The sequence below is a fragment of the Gobio gobio genome (assembly GCF_949357685.1).
Source record: "Gobio gobio genome assembly, chromosome: 3".
Lineage (NCBI taxonomy): Eukaryota > Metazoa > Chordata > Actinopteri > Cypriniformes > Gobionidae > Gobio > Gobio gobio.
In genome coordinates this window covers 33,674,755-33,701,325 of record NC_137099.1, presented here as the reverse complement: position 1 = coordinate 33,701,325, position 26,571 = coordinate 33,674,755, and the positions used below count along the sequence as shown (strand labels likewise).

At 38.6% G+C, this 26,571-nt stretch overlaps 2 protein-coding genes across 2 annotated transcripts in view; both read right to left on the bottom strand.

Annotated features, from left to right (window-relative positions):
• nalf1a (NALCN channel auxiliary factor 1a) overlaps window positions 1–10,546 on the bottom strand; it is a gene marked incomplete at both ends in the record, with an annotated part of 94,547 nt that extends 84,001 nt beyond the window's left edge. The window contains one exon of the mRNA XM_079811763.1: window positions 9,857–10,546. Coding sequence (XP_079667889.1) covers window positions 9,857–10,546 — 690 coding nt within the window. The remainder of the gene's footprint in view (window positions 1–9,856) is intronic.
• Window positions 10,547–18,840: 8,294 nt separating this feature from the next.
• Window positions 18,841–22,801, bottom strand: lig4 (ligase IV, DNA, ATP-dependent). Its single transcript, XM_079812123.1, has 2 exons — window positions 22,548–22,801; window positions 18,841–22,085 (listed from the first exon to the last, which is right to left on the bottom strand). The coding sequence occupies exon 2, from the start codon at window positions 22,071–22,073 to the stop codon at window positions 19,341–19,343; it is 2,733 nt and encodes a 910-aa protein (XP_079668249.1). The 5' UTR covers window positions 22,074–22,085; window positions 22,548–22,801; the 3' UTR covers window positions 18,841–19,340.
• Window positions 22,802–26,571: the final 3,770 nt, after the last annotated feature.

The following is a 26,571-nucleotide window of genomic DNA, read 5'->3' as shown; positions in this document are numbered from 1 at the left end:
TTGTTTTGGAGTCTCCTAAAACAGGTTTACATGTATCAAAGGTAAAAAAAAACAAAAAAAACGTTCCTTTTCTCATAATATACATTGCACATCACCACATTTTTTTGATTATTCTGAAAGTACTCGTCTGATGATTCAGTCTCTCTAAATCCCTCCTTTCCGAGCTCTGATTGGTCAGATGGCCCAGTCTGTTCGATGGCAAATACCATGACTGAATATCAGCTCCGGAGGCTTCCTAAAGCTCAGCAGGAGGTTTCTTAGTGATACGCTACTCAGTTTGATGTACAATATGAGATTTTGCAGCTGTAATTCAAACCATCAGCATTAACAAGGGCACGTCCATCAACAAACCAATGTGTATATTTCTAATGTATTGCGGTGCACAAGTGGGAACTGTATTATTAACCTTATCAATAATGGTGCTAACATTAGTCGAGTACTAGCATGAATGACGTAACATTAAAGATTGTACAAGAAATCTTGCTCCAATCTTTATCTTTACTCAAATTAGTAAGAACAACAGGCAATCTGCATTAATTGACACAATTTTAGGTAATAGATGATGTATATAGCAGCTGAAGAAGCAGAAGTATTTCACTAAGATAGTAATAATGTCAGCCGGTTAGCCAGAGACCTACACAATATAAAACACAAAACTACGTATTTTGAACACCTGGTAGAAAATATTGTATAAACATCAACAATTAATCATACTTATAGATTGTGATTCTGAGGAACAAGTTGATCCAAATAAAGTGGGTACTGTCCCATCTTTAATGGATAAGCCCTTTGTAAATCCCATTTGGACCTCACAGAGATTTGAGAAGAAAACATCAAAAGATTATACTGCTGTTGTATCGCTGTAGTAATTTTAACCACTGACTCTTCACATCCTCATCCTTTGGAAATGTTTACAAAGAGAATTTGCTTTTGCAGAGCAGAAAACAGCTACTTCTCGACACAACACAGCTACAGCATTTGAGGGCGGGTCAAAGTAAGCATTGTATGCAGAAGACCATAGGTGGGCAGTATGCAAATGTGTTACCCAGTGAAGTGTAGTCGTAACAAATTGGGATCGTTTACATTCACAGACAGCTATATTACACATTGCATAATATTTGGAAAAGCATAATAGGGGCACTTTAAATGATTTTCTCCTATGGAAAGTAGCTTTAAAAAGACCAACAATACAGCTAAAATGAAGTTAAAAATGCATGCAAATAATGCAAATAAACTAATAAAACAATCTTCACATTTAAATCCATTGTAAGTGCAACCGCCATACCCTGCCATGCCAATTGACTCCCCTGCCCCAATACACTGGAAACATATGAAGATTAAGGTTGACTATTGATTAACTACTTGATTAGCGCAAGGCCAAAAGATTCCCAGACTGGTTGACTTCATCTTTATTATGGGTGTCTCCTGTCAGTGAAAAGATCAATGGAGGGAGGAGCGTGAATCATGTTCCCTTCACCCGGGAGGCGCCATATATACTGTTTCTTTCAAAGCATGTCTGCACCAAATTAAATGTCTTTTAGGGAGCCAAGAATGTGAAATACCATTGGCTTTCACAAATTTAACACTGACCAGTGCTCTACTCAACTAAAATGCAACTGTGCATTAAAGGAGTATCCACTCCTATATCTATTCCTACCCTAAAATCTGGTTAATTATTGCTTATTGGTTAATTATCTGGTTAATTATTGCTGGTTATTAAGCACAGATTCAGGTCCCCCTCAAGCCTCTTTCTGATCACGTGTTTAGTTCTGTTGTGCCCCATCTAGATGTTTCTAACACATCTCTCATCTCTCCTTTGCACTCTTTAATCTTTCCAATCAATAAATAAGCTTTCCATTAATGCCCTCTGAGGACAGTTGAGATGCACATGTACACATTTGCTCTTGAATAATCTCATAGATAGATCCAGGAATTATCACACTGTACCATACTGGCTTCGTCTTCCACACCTTTTCCTTAGTCTCTAGACAAAACACGTGGTCTGGAAACCTATATTGAGCTCTCCATTAAAGTACAAGCCACTATAATAGTTAAGTAGACTTAAATATATCTCACCCTGTTTTAGCCCCAGCTGGATGATCATGCAGTGAGGTTCTATGAGTCATCACTGTGTAGTGGATGGAAAGTGTGAAATTGATCATTATCTAATAAATGTGAGCTCTGTTGGAGGTTGTCAAGCCTCCATGGATGATGTTTACAGCAGTTGTATAGTCACCAATACTATAATATTCTATAAAATATAATGTCAATGTCACCTTTTCAGGAAATGTACAGTACACACGTTGCTTATAGCTTTCACAGCATTATGAACCATGATGTTTAATGCGCTTTTTCTTTACCATGTGCCTGTACACTTCACACTGGGGGACTTTGAAGAGTTTAGGATGTGAAAAAGCATTGCTGATACTTTAAAAGATCATAAGGCTTTTGCAGGGCAATGTAGCTCTATTGTATATGAGAGGAATCTGTTTTTGACCAGTTAACCCTGTAAAGCCTTACATTGGAAATAATAGTCAGTAAAATATTTTTTTTCAAAGGTACAGTGTGTGAATTTTAGCGGCATGTTGAGGTGAGGTTGTGATTTGCAATCGCAAACTCAGCGCTCCCCCCTCTCTTTCAAAGCACATAGAGAAGCTACGGGGGCCGACACAAGACAAAAATGTCGTGAGAATGTTAGAGAGTGACTAGCGCTCTGTAGAGAAGTTTGTCCGTTTAGGGCTACTGTAGAAACATTGTGGTGCAAAATGGGGATTTAACTGTAAGGGGATCCACGGTGCATGTAGATAGAAATGGCTCATTCTAAGGTAATAAAAACATAACTGTACATTATGTAAGGTCTTTATACACCACTGAAAACATTCAGTGGTGTATAAAATTGACACCAAAATTGAGTTTAAATGGACATACGTGCATATTTTACAGTAACGGTGGTCGATACGAGTTCTTCCGATCATTAATTAGAATGGCCAAGTCGCGTTTCATATTGACAGAGGAATACGTGCTGGACATTCTCAGCCTCTGGCAAGCGCTGATCGCAGTATGAGTGAGGCATGTTCTAGTGACAATCATGACAGTAGCATTACAGGCTATAATTTGATCAGTTTGACTAAGAAAAAAAAAGTTTGATTCTTATCAATGAGACCGAGTTTATTTACATACTAGCAAGCAAACTAATCTGTGAAGAACTAGATTAGAACTAAACTGTGGAGAGCTTCAATGTCGTACTTTCGGCTATCCAGTGCTGAGCTTCAATGAAAATTCACGAGACCGGCGAGACCGGCGAGATGCTTCCACAGGGCGGGAGATACGCGGCGTGATTGACAGCTTTGACACCAAATAGATATACGTGAAAATCAGATGACATGATTTCACAACTTTTCATTGGCCATTTAGATATGTGAAGCATACTGTATACGGAAATGAACCTGGACATTCAATCCGTCAAAAAAACTCAAAATCGGCAAAATGGACATACGTGGTTTTCATCGGACAGCGACGATAGTTATGTATAATATATTGCATTTATTTCAATAGATCTTCATAAATACTACACACTGCACCTTTAAATAATAATAATAATTCATAATTTGTTACATTTATATAGCGCTTTTCTAGGCACTCAAAGCACTTTACATAGAAGGGGGAAATTTCCTCATCCACCCCCAATGTGCAGCATCCACCTGGATGCAGCAGCCATATTGCGCCAGAACGCCCAACACACACCAAGCCAATCATATATATATATATATATATATATATATGGGGATGATTAGGAGGCCATGATGGACAGGGGCCAATGGGCAAATTTGGCCAGGATGCCGGGGTTACACTCCTACTCTTTATCGAAAGACATCCTGGGATTTTTTTTAATGACCACAGAGAGTCAGGACCTCGGTTTAACGTCTCATCCGAAAGAAGGTGCCTGTTACAGTATAGTGTCCCCATCACTATACTTGGGTGTTAGGACACCACACAGACCACAGGGTGAGCACCCCCTGCTGGCCTCAAAAAAAGTATGAACTATCAGTCAGAGTGCAGAATTTAGGAATGTAGAAGATTTGTTTCAGCAAAGTTGTCATCATGTTAATAATGTGTTTTACAGAGTTAAAGTGGCCAGTGTTATTTTGGACCCCACTGACTTTTATTGTATGGACAAAAACAGTTGAAACAAATCTTGTTTGTGTTCTGCAGAAGTAATAAAGTCATACAGGTTTGGAAAGAGATCACGGTGAGTAAAAGGATGACAGAATTTTCATTTTTTGTTGAACTATACTGTCAGTCTATATCACTCTAAATGTTTTTGTGTCCTCGGAAACACTGTACTGATTACGTGTTATGGATACCCAATGAGGAACCACAGCCTGGGATGGACATGTGGAAGTGTGGCTTCCCTGTGGTACTTTACAGTCCTTCCTTGGGGATTAAAGAAGGTGAATCTGCATGAATTCTCAAAGACTCTTATTGTTGAATGATGTCAAACTCACGTTGACACTCATTAAGTCACTGTACAGTCTCCTTGACAACCTATCCTCAAAGGAAATGATGACCCATACAGAGGTGTCCTGACCTTCCTCACAAAACCCAAGAAGCGAGCATGTGCTACAATCAGTCTTCCTTTATTTCAAGAAATCCTTTTAAATTACTATAGTAAATATATATATCTTAGTCTGTCAAAATGATTCAAATAATCTAAAAAAAAAAAATGTCTCCATTGGTGTTGGCATGTGCGTGTTGGTCTTTGCAGTGGCAGTGAAGTAATGGAGCTCTGGGACACTGACCTTGATTGCGGTTGTGTCCCTCACTAAGGCTGCAGCAGCCCACGGCTGGCTTTTATGAATAAGCAAACATGCTCAGAATTCTAATGCTACCATGGAGACCTGACCCTAGCCACAGCTTCAACCTCTTGGCTCCTCCCCTCACTCTAATCCCAGCCAATCCACTGCTTTATTTTAATGAATTGGAGTGTCAGGAGGTCTGATCTCCAGCCTATGAGTTCATCTGAATGATATATACATTAATGCATTACACTAGCTATGACATGTAAAGAACTCAAATACTGTGTGTGACTGCTACCAAAACAATTGTCCTGGTTACTGGCGTTACAGGGAGAGAGAGAAAAAACGCATTGATGGGAGAAATTTAAATCATACTGTTATATTAATTAATATTCACTATACTTTATCATGAACTCAAGGTTGCAAACACCATGGTGAGGTGTATCTTTAGAACGGGGATAACTATCCAGCCTGAAAAGCTGGACGCCACCCATTAGGGTGATTAAAAAAAAAAGTGTCTGATTATGCAAAGCTTGAAATGAATGGGAGGTTGAATCCTTTGTGTCTGGCAATTTGTGTGCTTAGCTTAAAGACTACAAACATTCACAATCACAATTTCCCTTTCTTTATTTGCAAAAAGATCTAGTATTCTATATCTTGTTAATTTTAGTTCTAGTTATACAGTTTTTACTCTCAGAATGTTCAGCTTTTTTCTTTTTTGCAGAATGTACAGATTTATTCATGCGGGAATGAGGGATTGAACATCCTAGTTATTTTAATATTAAAAGATTTTAAAAGGACCTGACTTCAAAAGATCAATGAAATGTAAAGTTTAAAGTGTAAAGGCCTTTGTCTCTTTATTAAGCTTTTAGGTATTAAGATTCTAGTGTAATGATTAATGTGCATTATAATAGTAACAGATCTGTAATTAATTATGTGTCTGTCCTTAACATTAATGCATTATTATTTAAAATACTGTGATGCAGTGTATTATATTCTGATTTGAACGGTATTAACACCTGATTATTAGGTTATGTAATCAACAAGTTGTTTTTTAGGGTTTAACTGTCTTAGTGGTTTAGTTTTCCAGAACTTAAAACAACACAAGGTTCAGACATAAAGTTGTCCTATCTGTAACATTACACAATTGCTATTTATTTTTGGGCACAAATAATTATCTCCTCTAAGTGACAAAAATATTACATCTTACGAATTTGATCCATCCACAGAGCCAGTCCTCTGTAACTCTTGTTTTATATCAGTTTTGGTGTTTCATGCCAGGATTTGGATAAAAAAACACTCCTAGAAACAGCCTTCTGATAGTCATCTTCTGTTGGCCAACACTAATAAAAGCCCTGTTTAAACAACACAGAGAGGAGTGCAGTGGCTCTTCAATTCACAGTGAGCAGTGATAGCATTAATGAGACACAGAGGAGCATTGTCTGCTTTTTCTAAAATAAAAAGACAGGGAAAGCGGGGAAAAACAACATCCATTCATAAACATGATAACAGCATAGGGGCTTCTGTTTTGTATCATTTGCATTTCAGATTCTGTGACAAGCAAATGTTAAATCCACTTACAGTTGGTTGAGACAAATGAGTTATAGCAAAGCACCCTGATGAAGGAATAGTCCTCCCTAAAAATGAAAATGTTGTTGGCCTTTGATTCTGTCAACATTCTTTAAAATATCTTCAAAATAATAGGAAAGCCAGATGTGTTTGTAACAACATGACTGTGAGTAAATGATGACAGGAAAACTATTCCTTTAATTCAGCAATACTGGATAGACGATATACACAAAGGGAAATGTGGAAATCTATTTGAGGAGAGACCAATATATTAATGGCGGGTCAATCAGAGATAAAAGAAAAGTGTGTGAAAGAGACAGAGGGGTGATAAAGACGTGTCCCAAAACTGAGATATCTATGGAAGAGATGAACAAGCAATTGTACTAAACCCTTGTGGGATCAAACCCTGCCAAATACACTATCTATGCTCTTGGAGGAATGTAAGACTTGTCTTATCTATTCTCAGTAAATAGGGTTTCATAAATCCAAATAGCTATCAATTCCATACCACAAGCTCTTCCATTGCGCATAAGAGCCAATCAGAGAAAATCAAAGCTCTACATCAAACATTCACAGCCTCTATTAAGAGGTTTTCATCCACATTTCCAATTGAAATGTAATGAAGCTAGCACATTTTTACGCGCTATGGCAAGAAACAGCAGATATTAACTTGAATCAAATTATTTTGAATCATTGTGAGTGGAAAAGTCAAGGCAAGTAATAAAATTAACTTTTAGTATTACTCGTACTTAAAGGGATAGTTCACCCAAAAATGTAAATTACCCCATGATTTACTAGGCATTCTGAAGAAGAATGTCATAAACACCTACACTGTAAAAAAAAAAAAAGCAGGTTTCCAATTGAAATTTTTCTAGTGACCGATCACATCTAAATTTTTCAGTTGGCCAAATTGAATTTCTGTGAATTGATGCAATTTAATTCACAGAAATTCAATTTGGCCAACTAAAAAATGTAGATAGAAAATGTTCAATTGGAGACCTGATTTTTTTTTTTTTTACAATGTATAGGATGGCTTGAGGGTGAGTAAATTATGGGATAATTTTCATTTTTGGGTGAACTATCCCTTTAACATTTTTAATGATTAATTGAATACTTTACCTAAGTGAACACACTGCAGTGAAAAAAAGAATATGTCCTAATATTAAAGGCACCTTTGAAGAAAAATACTGTCCACTTTTGTTCTTCGGGACACTAAATGTTGTCCATGTTATCATTGATGTGATTTCTTTGTCACAGAACAGCCAACCTGTAACACCAGTGCAACTGTGTAGAGCTCAATGCAGTAGCTAAGAATAGCACACTATTGAGTAAAACCTTCTAAGTTTATTTCTCTAATCGGTACCTCCTCCATCCATTCATTTGTTTGATACCTATTTATAATGTCTAGTACGTTCATAGCAATTGTCCTGAATCTTTAGCACATTTAGACACAGACAAATTCAACAGTGTCTCCCACACTCTAGTGCAGTACAAGGAAGATGCCGAATTAAATCAACCTGAAGGCTGATCCGGCTGTCAGAGACGCCGTGTCACAGTGATTACCCATCCTCTCAGTCTCGAGCTGTCTATCTTTCTGTCTCTATCTCTCGCTGTTTAATCACAGCTGGGACTGGCTATCCCTTGCAGCTGCTTGCCAGAGGCTCTGACTGACTCCTGCCACCTCCCTCTGCATTACGGCCTTCATTCACACTCGCTAGTAGTTTATCAGGCTACGGTAACATGGTTCGACAGTTATGTTAACGCTTAAAATGTCTGTTGTCTGAGTGTAAGAAAAAGAACAGTCAAAATATTATACCACGTTTCCCATAACATTTCCATTTCAGAAGCCATTGATTTGTTTAAAATGCATTCAAAATAAATGCACTATGATGACTCAATATCTTCAGCAAGGCCAGAAATTATGAACACTTACTTCACGTGCACAGAAGAGAAACAATACAAAAACAAAAGAGTAATTTGTGGTTACTGGCCAGAATTGATATCCTCAAACAATACTTTGCAAGCATTTAGTAGAAAAAATTGTTCTGTAAAGAGGCTGTTGCAGAGAGATTATGCATATGGAATCTGAATAGCAATTCAGTGGTTGTCACTTTGGTGAGAAATGGAGAATGTAAAAATTAAAAAAAATAGACTAATTAATAAATAAACAACAGCACACACAGGTTGCGGTGTAAGTTGTTGTGTTCAAATGTAACTCGTCAAAAGGTAGCACACAGTCTCTCTGGCAGCCTTTATCAAATTGTGTTGATAGTGGCTACATTATTATTATTATTATTATTATTTTGTCTAACAGTTAAAACAGCCTGAGTATTCTTTATTATAATTAATGAGCAACTTTTGAGATACAGAAGTGAATGCCTTTTGTAAGTGCAGCAGCTGTAACAGATGCAAACGTCTGTCATCATCGTCATTGGCATAATGATGTAGTAAAATGCAAACTGCTAGTGTAATAAATATGTCCCCTGCATCAAAGGGCCTGTCTGTCCCCTTCGTTATAGTTGGTGTTTCAGCACCACGGACAGCGAAAAGCCCAGCAACACAGACTTCAAGTGCGTCGGTGCTGAGAGCAAGAATCGAGTCCTTTGCCAAATGAACCAGAGAATAAGCAAAACACGCCACCCACTTATTCATCAGCTTATCGGTGTATCCTTCATTTAAACGTCAGCTTACAAGCTCTCGGTAAATGTTTGACCATTAATTACACGCTGCAACACAAACGTAAAAAAAACGGGAAAAGATCGCTTCCTTATCAGCACACAGGAGCTATATGTGTGGGTTTTTCTCCGTCGCCCAGGAGTAATCCGTTTAAGATGACAGCGGGAGCTCGAAAATTAACCTTAATGTCAAGTTTATGGCGGTTAAGAGGGCACCCTGTTGCAGCGCGCGCAGAGTGCTGTGCAAACAAGACCAATGAATGAGCAAGGGAAAAGACTCTTGTGATAGGTTATCTGAAAAAACACCGGTGCCCTAATAGCGTTATTTAAATGTACTCAGTGTGGTGGACGTGAATGAACACCTGGCGGAGCAGCTCTATTCAGTTCGATTCAGTTCAGAGACGCCGCTCCGCGAGCGCACCTGCGCGCTGTAGAATGACGCACACACGTTGAAAGGTTGGCTTTGCAGCGTTTTGTGCTTTGACACAGTAACCTTGGATCAGCAGCAACATTTAATTTCCTCCGTAAGATTAGACCAGAACAATGGGTTTTACGTTGATCACGCTGCCCAGCAAAGAATAAAAAGGAGGCACGAAGGAAGGTAAAGTTTAAAAGCCTGTATTCCCACTCCCCTAAATGCAAAGTTGGCATCACCAGCTGATGCGAAATGCGGGAAAAAAATAGAGTACAATACGAAATGCACTTTTCCCTCACTAAAACATCACCATGTTACTGTCACCAGTTACCATGACGACTGAGAAAGAAGACCCAACTCTATTCAATGAAAAGCGAGAGATCCAGATAATAAAACCCTACCTTGCATTCTTCCATGCACGTCCTTACTGAGTACACATCCGTCTCGTATTTGTCTGCCATCATCTCAAATTCCTCATATTTCTCCTGCGCGTGCAGGTCATAACGCTGGTATGCCTGAACGCACAGACTGCATCTGTTTTGGTCGCCGTCCATAATCGCGTCAAGGCTGCAGTTCAAATTGTCCGGACTTAATGATCCGTTAAGCAAATCCATAAGAGAATACGAATTACAAAAGGAAAGGTACAAATCGCTTATGTTCATCCACCGAGTCCCCTCCGTTTCCGAAAGGCCCCTGCACAAGTGGTCAGCGTCGACAAAAGTGAAGCAGCTTTCAGACAAACTATCAGGGTGGCAAGTTTCTAGTTGCCACAAAGGTTTGGTAGAATTGACTACAAAAATAGCATCTTCGTTTCTTCTGAGGCGTATTTTGTGTGTTGAATGGAGGTCGGGTCTGTGGTTTGCGCTCATGTCCATTGATGCTAACTTGTCTCGGGTCCTTGTCAGTTTGGCCTCGGCGCAGAACCACAAATGATCAGAAAGCAAAACGGTTAGAAATAAGAGGGACGCTAAGGACAATCGCCATCGCTGGGCCCTCTCGGAGTCGGTGAATGGCTTCTCGTTCTCGCGGGGAGCACACCAAATTTTTAAGCCGTCATCTCGCTGCCGACACTTCCAAGCACCGCTGGTCATATTTTGGGAAAGCGCAGCGCTGGCTGACTCCGCCGTGGGGGCTTTTCTGCCACAATAGTCATTGACGGGAGGTCTGTCTTGAGTTTTGACCACTAAACGACGGCTAACGAGCGGTCATGGCTCACCTCCGCGATTAACTGCAATTCCCGATCATTTGCGGTGTTCACTGCTTTCATTGTCGAATCCCCTCTCCCCGTGCTTCTCCGGAGAAAACCCCAGCTATCTGTAGCAACATGTCTCTCCCTGCTCGTCTGTCATGGGTTCCGCTCTCCCCTTTTGCGCAGAGCCGCTACAAGACGGAAAAGCCACTGTCTGGCCGCTCGCTCTGATTCCGGGCTCTCTGGTGAAAAGCGCAAGGACTCCTCGTTTTAACACGCCGAATTTCGCCTCTTCGGTCCGACAAGGTGGGATCTTTTCTCGCGAAATGATCCACAGTCATTTTGGCCAAATGTTAAGTTGCCGCCATGTTCGTTTTGAAAGAGTTCTTGAAAGAGAGCAGGGTCATTTGCGTCAGCTCAAGCAATGTGATTGATCCATCATAGCGACCCGGCCAATTTGCAAACTGTTCATAGGCTGAACTGATAAAGCATCGCAAGAGATATATGGTTGGTGTATAAGAAAATAAGACCTCATAATCATCGTCTTAGAATACTGTATAATACGTTTACATCAACAGGTTGAACAGCTGCACATAAGCTTTTGTACTGTAAAACCAGATGTTACCACATGAAGAACATTCTCGGAAATGACCAAACACAATGGACGAACTCTTGTAATTAATAACAACATAATGGATAAATGCCAGTTTCATTTTAGGATATTTAGGATAAAACAATGCTTTGGTTTCAATTTTTTTTCATAAGCTACTTAAATGTCTTAGTTGAAATAAGGCCTACTCCTGGTCTAAGAAACCAGTATGTTTATGAAAATAATAATAATAATTTAAAAAAAATGTTTTAAAAGAATGTGAGCAATAATATATTATTTTCTTTAAGGGATAGATCACCCAAAAAATGAATGTCACCCAATGTCATTGCAAACCTGTAAGACTTTCTTTCGATCTGTGAAACAAACAAAAAACAAAAAAATGTATCTTGAAAAACGGGTCAGTGTTTGTTTTACTTTGTCTATACTATGAGCGTCAATGGGATATAATGATGTTTAGGATGGTAGGTGTGAACTATATCTTTAAATTCAGTTCAATTTGCAACATGAATAAAAAAAAGTTAATATAATAAAAAAATAAAATAAACCAAATTGCTTGTTTGTAAACAGCCCCCCCAATTAACTATTTATTCTATGTGAAATGCATGGACCTCTATAAATAATCTTCTCATTTTTACTTAGTGGTTAGCCTTTTTTTATGTCTCTATGTGGACAGCCATATGGTAACGTGTGAACCGGTCACATTTGCATAAAGTGACAAACACTCACACAGCATGTAATGACCTGAAGTTTGATAGATTTGAGCTGTCTAATCAACGGGATATGTGTTCATGTTTGCAAAATGCATTTGTCCCTTCATCTCCTTTATTCTCTAATCAGCAGCATGAGCTTTCATGTTGTGATGAGAATAGACTAATAGACCTTATTCAGAGCAGCGCCATGATGGGTTGTGAGGGATAGACTTACCGTGATTTCAATGGCATCCGCTGTAAAAACCTGTATAATACACATTGCTTTAGCTTTCTTGTTAGTGTGCTTGCATTTCTTTGACACGTATCACTTGGAGAAACTTAGATAAGGACTCATGTGCAGAGGAAATGGGAATTTATTTACAAAATAAACAGAAATACAAAGAAAAACCCATGATGGGGCAAAACACAAACAAAGCAACAGAAACAAACTCAAAACCACAGGGAATCAGGAGACATGGACAAGACAACGATCCGACAAAGACTGCAAACACAAAGGGACTTATAAAAGGGACAAATCAAGCAGGTAATGAGGGAACACAGGTGGGGCAAATGAAACCAATAACGAGATAAGGGGGGTGGGATCTAGACAGAGACAGGAGCACATGGCCCAAAATAACAAAACACCACATGTGCACACGAGACACGACAGGCATGTGACATTCATGCCAGCTCTTGCCGGTTTGAGCCTCAAGTGCTAAAGGCAAGACAGAAAAATATGTGCCTAATGTACACATTTTTTCAATATACATTATTATATGTGACCCTGGACCATAAGGTTTATAAATCATATGAAAGTTGAATAAATAAGCTTTCCATTGATGTATGGTTTGTTAGAATAGGACAATATTTGGCTGAGATGCAATTTGAAAATCTGGAATCTGGAGAAAATCACCTTTAAATTTGTCCAAATGAAGCCTGATAGCAATACATATTACTACTAATAATACATTTTGATATATTTACGGTAGGACATTTACAAAACATCTTCATTATCTTTAGCCGCGTTTAGACCGCAGGAACTTTCCCAAGGAATTAGGGACTTTGGGGTGGTACTCGGTGTGTTTCGACCGCAGGAACCAGGGTCTAAATGAAGTTCCGGGTAAATATTTCCCCCTCCAAACGGCCCTGCTCGCAAGGTAGTACTTTTTCAAAGTTCAGGAACTTTCGGGGGTGGGACTTGGGCGCTGAACATGCTGATTGGTTGAGTTCACGCAGCATTTTATTTCAACCGGTATTTTTAAAAGTATTTTGCGAGGTTCGTTCTGCGTTCAGTAAATATCAGTCTTGCTCTTTCTGTCCGATGGCGCGCGTTCGTCTCAGCAATCGCACAGTCAATGTCCGTAATAGCTGATAATAACATACGTTGTCTTATTTTAAATCTAGCTTTACAAGCTTTCAGAATACGCTTTAGTATCAGTGCTTGTCTCTTTTCCGCCATTTTGTTAATTACCTCTTTAGTAAATCAATACATAACTAGCAAAAGCAGCGCTGATTGCATCTCCTGCATACTTGTTATTTTGTTGCAGACAGTATAGCACAAAAATGATTAGGCTACTGTCCATCGGTGACTGGGAGGAACAGTCGCGCGCAGTCCCACGTCTCTGGACTAATTGGAAACGCAGACAGTAGCAGGTCTGGGGGAAAAAAGTTCCAGTAAAAAAAGTTCCTGGTACAAATTGTTCCGGGTAATTTCGGTGGAAACGGGGCTTTTATATCCTAATGATTTTTGGCATAATTGGCGATCATTTTGAACCATACAATTATATATTGTTGGCTATTGCCACAAATATACCCGTGCTACTTATGACTGGTTTTGTGGTCCAGAGTCACGTGGTTTGAATGTTTTCCAGATGTTAAAAATTCGATGACAGAAACAAGTCTGTTTAATCTCAAAAAATGGAAAAGGAGGTATACAAGGAAGTTGGAAAAAAACCTTCTCAAAATGCTTCTTGTGAACACTGTTTTTGGTTTATTTGACTCCACTGTTATTTTGTTTTTTATTTCTGGTCATTAACTATTATTAGTCAAGCTACAATTAAGACCTGCATTTCACTTTAAAGTAGCAATTATCTCTTCCTCAGTCCAGCAGTATTTTGTCAGCTACAGGACATATGACCATACGCTAACAACTGCTTTCAATGTGCTTTGCGCCAGGTTTTGCCCTGTTTATGTTATATTTTGCAGTGGTTTTCAATCCTGGTCTAGAAACACACAGCTGAACAAGGATTTGATACGAAGCCATTTAGATCAAAACATGCCCTTACAGAGGTACAAGGTAAATCCTCTCTCTTCTCCACAACCCTTTTCAAAATGTTTCATCACTTCAAAGCGAAGATTCAGAAGCAGGTCAAAGACAACACATAATCCCTCAGTATGTTGATTTATCCTCCCTTCTCCTGAGACAGGAAACAGACAGAGAAAAATACTCTGAATGATCGCCTTATCTGAAAATGAGCAGTATCACACTCATCTAGAGGATGTTAGGCTGGGAATCTAAGAAACTTCATTCATACATTAGAAAAAGTCACTTCCACAGCAGGTGTGCGTATGTGTGCTGAGATCATGACATTAAAACAACCATAGTATTCAAGCTGAGAAAACACACTAAGCAAGGCTATAATTCACCAGGACCTCAAATTATACAGTATGACTCATGTGTAAGAATATGTTATGATGGCAGAATTTACAACGGTAGGCCTACTTTCTCACTGTATTATGCTTGTTTCCTGTTCCATTTCCTTATTATTATAAAGTCATCATTATTAGCCTACCAACAACAATAATTTATCATCATCATCATCATCATCATCATCATAACTATATTCTCATCACAAAAACAACCAATAATTACTCTTTTCTCTGAAAAAAACAAATGGCTCCAGACAACAGGATAAATTGTATTTACAAAAACAACTGGCAGGACACAGAGGTGTATTAAGCCAGTTGGAAATACACATGGCATGACGTGTCCAAGCACACCAATTAATTCAGGAGAAATTAGAACGGTGGGTAATGAGAGTTGGCTAAAAAAAATGTTTTGTCACTCCATGTATGATAAGCAACAGACCAATAACTCTGTAAAATGTATTTTGACATTGTAGTATTTTCTGTATACTAAAAGATTTTGAAGCATTGGGCATGCAGAATTTTCTGGACCACTGGCTCTAAACTAACATGCCACCAGAGAAAAAGCACACTCATTTGCAAGGCAAATCTACCATTTTTGAGTAAAGTCTTCTGGCTCTCAATGGGGGGGAATGCATTTCTGTAAAATGCATAATGCCATTTCCCACCGCTTTATTTCCAGCAAGCCCCAGGGTAATGGATCCTTTCTTTTCTACCTAGTACATCCAATTACTGCTGCTAACTGACTAATTTCGCTGCTCAAAGAGAGATTAGCCATCAGTAAGAAAACGTGAGTTGCTTCAGTCTTGAAGAACGGAATATGGACATCATAAACAACAACAAAAACACAAATCCAAGGTGAATGAATCTTACCAAAAACCCTGATTTCAATACAATTATATTGCTACGCCTGTATCTTATCAATATCAGTGACCAACTTCTATCATCGCAGTCAAAGTTACTGCAGGCTGTTATAAACCCACGATAATTTCCTGACCTTCCCTGACCTTTTCCATACAGGAAGCTTTCAACTGTGGGCACACCATCTTACAGGCACTCTGGGACACATCTTTGGTCAGATTCATATTGCCTTCTAATGTCCTTGCTTTCCTTGTCCAAACCTTCTTGCGATAGGGTGCATCACTCTCCCTAGATCATCACAGCAGGGTGATTTCACACTAGAAGCCCGGGATATGTGTGAAAGACAAAACACACACACACACACACACAAAAATAAAAATAATAATTTTAATTTGAACATTGGCAACCACAAAGTTCTTTTTCTCAGTGCTTATCAGAGTTTGTCTTTATTTAAATCACACACTATGTCAGTCTAAATTCTGTACCTTTTTAATTATCGAGGTAACGTCCCTCCATTTAAACAATAACTATGCCATTAAAACACTGCTGCCCAGTTTCACAGACGAGGCTTAAGCTAGTCCTAGACTAAAATGCATGTTTGAACTGTCTTAACTGAAAGCAACTTGCACTCACATATCTTATAAAATGCCAGTGCCATTGTTTTTGATCCCCAGTCTTTTTTTTTTCTACAGCACTTCACAATTTCACACTTGCATATAATTAAATCGAGTAAAGGTGCGTATTTGGCGTGCTGTCCGAGGTAAGGGTTCTGAGCTCAGAATTTGGCCCAAAACCAGAATACTCCCCCGTCCCAGGTTGGGATAGGAATAAATCGAAGTGAGGAGATGGTGTGGTGGAGGGATGATAGAAAACGGTCATGGAACAGAAGTAAGTCTGCTGTATATATCCCTCTAATCTTGTTAATTGAGTTGATTAACTGAATGTGCTCCTCTCGTGTAAACGAGGTTAATTATCTGAATGTGCTCCTCCTCGAACTTTGTTAATAATACATCATGTTTATAAAAGCTATTAAATGTCCTTGTTTAACTAAGGCCTACTGTTTAATCTAAGCCCTGTCCTGTCTGCATGGGAGTTTTTAATTTTCAAAAGAAGCCAATTTTTAGCTCTCACTCCCCACCCCTCACCCCATCGCCCCTGAGCCAGTATTTGTGACCATGTATCACAGGACTTAAACATACAGTTAATCTTAAAAGGAGAACCGTCTCCTCACCCTTGAAACCTTTTTTTTTAATTGAACACAGAAGCAGTTATACTGCAAAATATCTGGGATGCTTTTTTACACACAATAAAAAAGGCAGGTGATTATAGCATGATCAAACAAAAAAAAAGGACAATAGTCATCTGTGTAGGTTATTCTAAAGCTATGCAATTGGTTTGTGTGAAAAGCAGAAATATAACTAAGTCATATTTCTCAGTCATTATTTTTGAGCCTGAGAGAACCAGTCAATACTTGCAGAAAAACAAATTTTATTTAAACGTTCTACTAGATGACAATGTTCCTTTTTTGAGTGAACCATCCCATTAAATGTTATTGATGTTTATGGTGTAAGGCCTGCTAAAATTTTGTTCCAAGGGCGGTCACGAACTGCGGTTGAAGGTCGCTGCGCGTTCTGTGTTTTTCAGCTGAGCAGAATGGATTTAATTATAATATTCTTTATCGGACTCCATTATATCATAATCTCGAATTTAGGATAGAATGCCAATTGGTTGTTGGTCATTTATATTTAATAGTAGTCACACATTTAATCATTCCGTTTAACCCTTCGTTGCCATAATCTACTTGAGAATTATGTAGAAAAATGTAACAATTTATTAACAGTCAGGTAAATGTATAATGCCAATTACCAATTCAATTCAAAGATAATCCATACACATCATCAAATACTCTGTAGCAAAGAATAAGATATTGATACCTGACTTTTGAATATTACGTATATTACGTACGGGCCAACCTCGTTACAGTATTGCACCCCGAACTTTCTGCTACATCGCTTTAAGTAAGTCAGACCAGACCGAAACCTCTTTCAAATGGAAACACATGATAACAAAGGGAATTTAAACTGAATCGCACTCCCATCTGTCTGTCTTGAAGAGAAACCAAATGATGGGGGAAATTCAGGGCAAAGGTAAATACATGCAAATTAAGGCCATTCCCAGTTGATTCACTTAGTGGGACGTCGTCTGCGAAAAGTGTCCTCTCAGTGAGTAATTGTCTTTCACCAGACAATCTGGAGTTATGCAAGTTATCACAGTCTTTCAATGGCTATAACATAAACCAGGAATTCCCACTTTATATTTCGCTAAGTGTGTTATGACTTCTGTATGTGTACATTTTGTCCATTTGTTAAGATTAATATTAATAATGAAAATGAGTAATATCAATCCAATATGACAAGTGATTCTTGTCTAAACTATAAGACAAAGAGCATCACTAAGAGAGACAGTAAAGGCCTGTTCACACCAAGAATGATAACAATATTAGCATCCACACCAACAGACTATACTGTATTGTTTATTCCTTTCGCACCCTGCAGGTATGCCGTCTGCTGCTTCCTGAGCTCTTTAAAGCAGGATGGATTCTGATTGGCTGTCAATGTAGTTATTGTTCATGAGCTGTAAAAAAAAAATAATAATATATATATATATATATATATATATATATATATATATATATATATATATATATATATATATATATATATATATATATATATATATATTTCCTACAGTATTGTTTCTCTGTGCTGTTGTGGTGTGGACTCTGTTATTCTTTTATATTTAGAATGATTTTTATTGTTATCGCCCTTGCTGTGAACAGGCCTTAAGACTATACATACAACACAATGTCACAAAAATTTTACACATCTGTGAAACAGTAAACGATGTCCTCCCTAAAACACAATATTGTCTATTTTTGTCATTAGAATGGCTATGCAACATAAATTTCCACATCAAAGCACCTTCCATACTCAGCGCAAGCACATTCCGCTTTCATTTTCAAAGAAGGATGGCTTCGTCACTCACACTTCATCACAAACTCACGCCAATAACCTAGTGTAATATCGACATTATACAAATGCAAATCTATCTTTACAATAACTAGACACACAGTCGACTGTGTTTGTGCGTAAAGCCTGAATCATTCTATTAGCACTCTGGAAATTAGTTCTCTAAAAGCATTACAGTAACTCACATTCCAAACAATTAGAGAGCTACAGCTCTCGCACAATAAATTTGGTGTGCTTGACAAGCTGTTCAAATGGAACTTCAAGCTTGTCAGAAGCTCAATTTGTCTGACTGTAACATGTCAAGTTAATGTACAAGAAAAACACTTTTGACAGGTTCAATTAAAATTCGGAATGCTTCTTTAAGAATTAAATTTAATTACACTTTATTTTGCATAACATTTCCATCTTATGCAACAGCAACACAAATGTAATTTAAAGGGAAAAATATAAAGGCCAACATTCCTAAGCAAGTTATCACCACCCCATTAAGTACACTAAATTCTATGACGTTACATTGCCCTTTTAAAAAAAAAATACAAAACAGCATAAGAAAAATTTAATTTACCTCCAAAAAGGTTTATTCTTGTTTTCACCTGTAAACATTTTCTCAGTGCTTTTTCTCAGTCTTACATAGTGCTTTAAACCAGAGACATTTGACAAACTTTAAAAAGCACCAACAGACGCATTTTTCAGCAGCAAAATTACACTGCTCATAACAAACTTCTCATAATTCAAATTGTGATGCTTCCAGTCCCATCATTAGTTGAATTTTTTAATGGTTACCTTTAATGCCACAGTAATGGTTATGACACCTTAAAATTCTGTAATCTTTCAGTGTTTTAACATTTTGTGCCTTCATCATTATATTAGGTAGCCGATCTCATCCTCTACATGGCCTGCTTTGATGGAATCGGTCACCCAAGATTCCCGAACAATTTTGAACTTCTTAGTATAAAGTCGCCTCAGTGTCTTTAAGTCCAGAGCCCTTCTCTCGCCTTCTACTATGACATGAGAGATTCCTTCCTTCAGTTTTTCCACAACTGTACCACCATGGAATCGGAATTCTAAGACACGCGTGTCCAAACATGTACCCCAGATGATGGATTTTGGATCTTCTAAGTCAGCACACCGTTCAAAGTATGCACTGTAAGGCCTAAAAATGCTAGTGGGCAAGTCATCCCAGGCATTCTCTGTTTCTATCTGAGCCACAGAAGGACATTTAGCTTTTGAGGGGCCAATCCTTTCAAAGATTTCCATCAACTGCTGTTCATCCGTGTCAACGTAATAACTGTCTCCATACTGATCATACTCTTTAGCAAAGTGGTCCCTTGTGGAGGGTGACATATGGATCATGTGACGTGGTTGCCATGGTATAACCTGCTTATTTTCCAGACACTCCAGAAGCCAAGCAGCCCACACCACATCGTGCTGGTCTGAAGAGATGAGGTTCTTCACTCTCATGTTCTGCACAGCTGCAATCACACAGTATGTGTCTTTTCCAGGGTTCTGCACAACAATGCCTCCGCAACGGGCCACACCTTTCTCAAGCTCTGCCTTGGGATGCTCGTCATTGCCATTTATCACGCAAAACTCAACATCTTCAAACATATCGGTCTCTTTGGCTACTGCTGATAAATCCTGAGATTTAAAGTGGCTAATGACTCCGATTGTCTTCTTGGGCTTGGCTACGAATTTGCGCTTCTTTTTTTCAGGTTGGTCCTCTTGGATGTGCAGATGTTTGGATGCCAGCTTTCCAGAAGCTCTGGAGCGGAACTGGCTCAGTTCTGTCAAGGTCATGCACTGATGCCACTCTTTGTCTTCTCTGATTCTTTCGATTCTGGGGAAACGCAATGTGCAGTTGGTTTTATACATTTCACTAGAAACGATCTCTGCCGCTTTGACTTGTAAGATCACTGAGTTGCGTGGTTCTATGTAAACCTCTGGTTTTTCTGTTCCACACAAGATGGCTGCTGGAGGATTATTTTTGTTGTAAACTTTCCAATGTTTGGCTAACTTCAGACCAAGATCGTACAGTTCTTTCAAAGTGTATCCTGATCCAATGCGGCAGAGTGTGTGGAATACTGTGGGCTTCTCCCCGGGACTTGGCACCTCTGCTACTGCACACAGAAAATGAGAGAGCATCCCGCTTCTCCTGCCTTTACCCCAGTAGCCTCCCACTATCAGCAGATCGAGTTCATCCATCAGACCGTCCACATATTCAGGCTTAATTTTCAGCCATCCTTCACCACGTTTATCCGGTTTGTAGATGGACATGGGATCCTTAACCATAATCCCCTCTTCCAGATTGTCAATGGCTTCATTGAGGAAATTCACTACTTCTTGCATGGTTTTGCCTTCAGATTTAGTGACCAGCTGGATGCGTCCTTTTATGGGGGTGAAGACAGTCTCAAGAGTTTCGTAGCGCTTCTTGAGAGGTTCATTTCCAAACTTCTGATTGTTTACTAACAAGACATCAAATACACAAAAGCAGGTTTGCAAATCAGAGTCATCCATCAGCTTTTTAATATCAAACTTACTGCCCTTCTGCATGAAAATCTCAGTTGTAGGGTTATAAGCCATCATCTCTCCATCCAGTATGCAGTTCACCACATGAGGTTTGAAGACATTGTGAATGTATGGTGTGAGGGAGCCCTCTAGTGGAGAGGCTCCAAACTGTTGCGTGTACTCATAAGAGTTCCTTGTATAGTATTTGTAAACATCTCCAGCTTTGTGCAGCTGAATGCGTTCACCATCCAGCTTTGTTTCAATATAGAATGGACGGTTGCCCATTTGCTTCTCTATCTGTCTGATGTTGGCAACAGCTGCCAGCATTGGTTTAAATGCAGAAAACATTTCAATGGAGACCTCACTGAGGGACACAGATGGATCATGAAGTTTTAGGCACACTTTATTCAGATCTGTGGTGACATTGTAGAGTTCGGATGCATCTGGATGGAAAACATGAAGAATTGTCTCCTTGCTGATGCCAAGTTTCATGTCCTTTAGAATCATTCGAATGAGCCACTTCTGTTCCAAAGCTGAGCTCTGAGTTATAAGATGCAGAAGGCTTTTCTTCACTTGATCTTTCTGTTTGCTGGCATTGTTGATAGCTACAGAATCCAAGAAGTCATTGACTTCTTTAATGCTTAAATTCCCCTGACTTGTACATCTTTTTTTTAGGACAAAGTAGGCTGTAAGGGCAAAGTCACCTGTTTCTCCTTGAGATGTGGTTGGAGCTCTGTAATTTAGAAGTTTGTTTGCCTCAGGTCCATTTTTAGGTAAGCCTAAAACCTCAATATACAGTTTGGCAAGCATGTTCTCTTTTATACCGTAAGCCATTCGCTCTCGCTCAAATGAAGGCACAATAAGACGCATTGCTGCATAAAATGAATCTGTGGTGTCAGAATTGTCCTTGTGAAGCGCTGTGTGAAAATTCCTCCATGAATCTATAAACTCCTTTAGGATTTTGCTTTTGTCTGGTCGGAGTTTGGTCTTTTGAATCTTCTCCAGAACTGTGCAGAGGTGTATGAAAGGAACTTGTGCAGCAACAGAGCTCTGTGATGTGGCATCACTTTTTGATGCACCTTCCATCATTGCAGAGGACACCTTTGAGGGGGAAAAAAAGAAATATCAGAGTTTATACAAGGGTGTTTTAATTCATGTCCTTTTTTACTAGGGCTAGTAAAACATTATTTGAAGCATATGTAATGTTAATGTATATGCATTTTCCTTGAGGAACAGTAACGCAACCTTCTAACCTAAGAACATGAGCAAATCATTACACTCATTCAATACTGAACATTAATCAAATCAATTTATACAGAATCTCAAAATGCAACCATTTGCCTATTACAAACATCATAGCCAATAGTAGGTTAGATACACACACCACTTTTACTGATGTAATTTATTAAAATTATGTGTTACAGTAACAAACAGTGTTTTTTGTTGTTGTTCCTAAAATAATTATTAAAGGATTTCTACTACAGTTTGTAAAGCGCATTGTTTGGCAAATAAACATAATATTTACATAGTAGACAACATAATATACAAAAAAATTTGGTTAACCTGTGTACGAAGAATTCTGAAACGGGAGTCAGTTCAAGTCAACTTCCGTGTTATTTACAGGACGTTTAAACCGTGTCCGAGACATCCGTTTATTTGATAATCAATTCCAGTTTTATTAACATATAATGCGATTTAATTAGCTATTCGTTCATGCAATGTTAATATTATGAATGCAGCGAATCTAATAAATTCCAACTACAGCGACTATCAGGAAGTTTTTTGATGTAACACAAGCAAGTTACTTCTTCTGATCTAATGGACACTCGCTCCTTTAGGACTTTACCGCCACCTATTGAACATAACCTGAACAAGCGAGACACAAAACTAGGATCTTAAAGATACAGTTTTTAAACAACAACAAAATGTAGGCTGGTAGGCCTATCACACTATTTTTTTCACACAGTAGGCTAAATAGTTTACATCTCACATAAAAAAATATTTGCTTGCTAGGCCTACTTGAGGGTCTTGAAGTTATTGGGTTTCCATGTTTTATGGGGACTTTCCATAAATAAATATTTTTATACAGTAGCCTACAAACTGTATATTCTATCACCTAACCCACCCCTAAACACAACCCTCACAGAAAACTTTATGCACATTTACCTTGAAAAAATAGCTAGGCTATGTCATTTAATAGACACTAGTTTTCATCACATTTTAAAAACAGCAAAACACTGGCTAAAAAGTACTCCAAGATATAGACAGAAAGGTCAAAAATGTTATAACCGTCCCCAGATAGCATGTTATCATTGAAACAATGTTGAGTCAGTGTTGATGCGTCAATGGCAATTACATTGAATTAACGTTACGAAGTGATGTTGCTTTAGCATCACTCTTGCACCCTCAGTTAATGTTGAAGCAATACTGATATTTTAACCACAAATCAATGGTAGGCCTAATAATATTTATTCAACATTACAAAGTGATATTTTTTCAACATCACTTTTGCACCCTCAGATAATATTGAAATAATGTTGAGATTTAAACCGTAAATCAACGGTAATAGCATTGATTCAACATTACAAAGTGATTTTTTTTTCAAGAGCTCTTTAGCACTGTTGAACCAATGGTGAGATTTCAACTACAAATCAATGATAATACCGTAGATTCAACATTACAAAGTGATATTTTTTAACATCACTTTTGCACCCTCAGATAATGTTGAAGCAATGTTGAGATTTCAACCACAAATCAATGATAATATCATTGATTCAACATTACATAATATTTTTTAAACATCACTTTTGCAGTTACTGTTGAAACAATGTTGAGATTTCAACAAAAAATCAATTGTATCATTGAATCAACATTAGGAACTGATCAATATCTGTTCAATATCGCGTTTGCACCCGCATTTAATGTTGAATCCATGGTGATATAAAAATGGTAATGGTAATGCTATTGTATCAACGTTACACTATGATGGATTCTACATCACTGATGTTGAATTAATATTGAAATTAACAAAAATAATCTTTGGTAATATTGTTGAATCAATGTTGCGCTATGATGGATTCTACATCACTGATGTTGAATCAACACTGAAATTAACAAAAATAATCTTTGGTAATATTGTTGAATCAGTGTTACACTACGATGTTGATTCTACATCACTGATGTTGAATCAACACTGAAATGGTCAAAAATAATCTTTGGTAATATTGTTGAATCAATGTTGCGCTATGATGGATTCTACATCACTGATGTTGAATCAACACTGAAATTAACAAAAATAATCAATGGTAATATTGTTTGATCAATGTTACAGCAAACAACTCGGCATCAGTCTGGACAGGCTTGAGGAACATTACCAACTACAAGTCACCATTCCCCCGTTCTGTAGACAATCAACAACTGGCTGAGGATCTGAATGCATTCTCCTGCAGGTTTGAAAAGCCCAGTCTCACACCACACACCTGCTCTGATCTGCACCTCACACATTCACCATCACCTCCTGCACCCCCTCTCCTCCCCTCTCCTGCAATCTATCCTGAGCTTAAGGTCTGTGTGGAGGATGTGAGCCAAGTCTTCAAAAAACAGAAGACTAGGAAAGCTTCAGGCCCAGACGGCATCTCATCTGCTTGTTTGAAAGCCTACGCTGACCACCTGGCCCCAGTCTTCACTGGGGAAACTCACATCCAGGACTCTCACTATCAGCACTGGCGCCCCCCAGGGGTGTGTTCTCTCCCCACTGCTCTTCTCCCTGTACACCAATGACTGCACTTCTAAAGACCCTCAAAGCCAAGAGGGAAGGGGGGGTCTTTTGTTGTTGGGTGTAGTGTGTTGCAAAATGTCAGTAATAATGTTTCAAGCTGTCTCTGAAGAGTAAATGACCCCCTGCAGGTCTTCAGTGTTTGTTTCAATGTCTCAACAAACCTTTCAGCCTGCCCATTGGTCACTGGGTGATGTGGAGCTGAGTCGATGTGTTGTTAATATCATTAACTGCACCTCTGGGCACTTTGAATGTGCATCTACCATAAACCAGGTACATATGCCCCTCACATGGCCCAGCCAAATGTACATTTATATACTCCCATGGTTTGCTTGGACAATTCCATGTGGATACATTTTCTGTATCTGTTTACATGACGTGTTTTCACTTGCAGTGAAATGTCAGCATTGAGATATTGCTGATGCTGCAGAGCAAATATAGAAACTTCATAAGACATGCTAATGCTGTGGCTGAACCAATATACATACATAACATGCCCTCAGAATGCAGATGTCAAAACAAGCATGAGCAAAATATAATATACAGTCCCCCAAAATGTAGATCTATCGCCAAGACAAACTGTTGCTGCTCCTAAGAGCCATGTGAAATGCATGTTTACTTGCTATGTGTGCCTTGTCTACAGAGCTTTCAATTTGTTGATATAACTAGCTAGACAGTGTATCTGTAGTGTTTAGCATATGCTTTGCGTGACTGCAATGGGAAAGTAAATTTAGATATTATGTGTTATTTTATGTGTTTTTCAGTAAAGGAAAGGAGATGTTAGTGTTTAATGTTCAGTTATGTTGGACATTGAGACTAGACTTAGCTGAGCGAAGGCTTCTAGTGGGGGTGTAGATTCGTAGGAGCCAGTCAAAGTATGCTACTTCACTCACTTAATAATGACTAAACTTATGTCAGTTCTGAGACCAGACACTCTAAATAAAAATGCTGCTAAATAGCACTAAAAGTGGTTAATTGGCTTGTAATCATAGGGGAACCAGCACCTATCTTTAAAGGGACTATACAGAACCTTTGTCAAATGGTGCTATGTAGAACTATAAGAGGTACATTCATTCAAAGAATACAGTCAATCACCATGTCTTATCTTTCTCTCATCCTCCAATTGTATTCCTTCTTCCAAATAATTTCTTGTTGCATCCCACCACCACCCCATTCTCCTCATTAGATTTTAAATCTGTTACTCCACTATCATATGTTTGCTAGAATGGTAATTTACAACAATGGCAAAAGCTGTTTTGAATCACTTTTATGCTTTTCTGTGGTCAAAAAGTCTTGTGTGGGGGCACTGGAATATTTCCTTATAGGGGGGCCTTGGGGGCAAAAAGGTTAAGAACACCCTTAAAGGTGTACTATGTAACTTTTCCATCCACTTGAGGTCGCCTGTTCAAAACAAAGGCGTAGTTCGATGACGCCACGTTTGAGCGCAGAATCTTGGGAGATGTGGTCTTCACCTCACAGCCAATGGAAAAGAATCAGGATAGGACTCGGGCAGAAATCATTTCCATGGATGCGATTATTAACGTCACTGTAGTATGAAGCAGAGCAGGACTGAATGTTGTGGAGCTGAAGGCCGCTGGAGCGATTGTTAATAAGATGAAGGCAACACACGCCTCACGAGCACCGGGACTTTTATTATGACACAGTCGCCAGCGCCACTTCCGCTTTTCCTGAGGTAACGCAGCTCTGTTTATCATTTTATATACATCTGAGTGTGTTGAAAATTAAGTTATGACGTTACTCTGTGCGTTCGCTCGGCGCCTGATGACACTTGTTGCACACTGCAGTAATAGT

What these genes read in the sequence shown, in the direction of transcription:
- lig4 (XM_079812123.1), bottom strand. Translation starts at nt 22,073, where the DNA reads ATGATGGAAGGTGCATCAAAAAGTGATGCCACATCACAGAGCTCTGTT.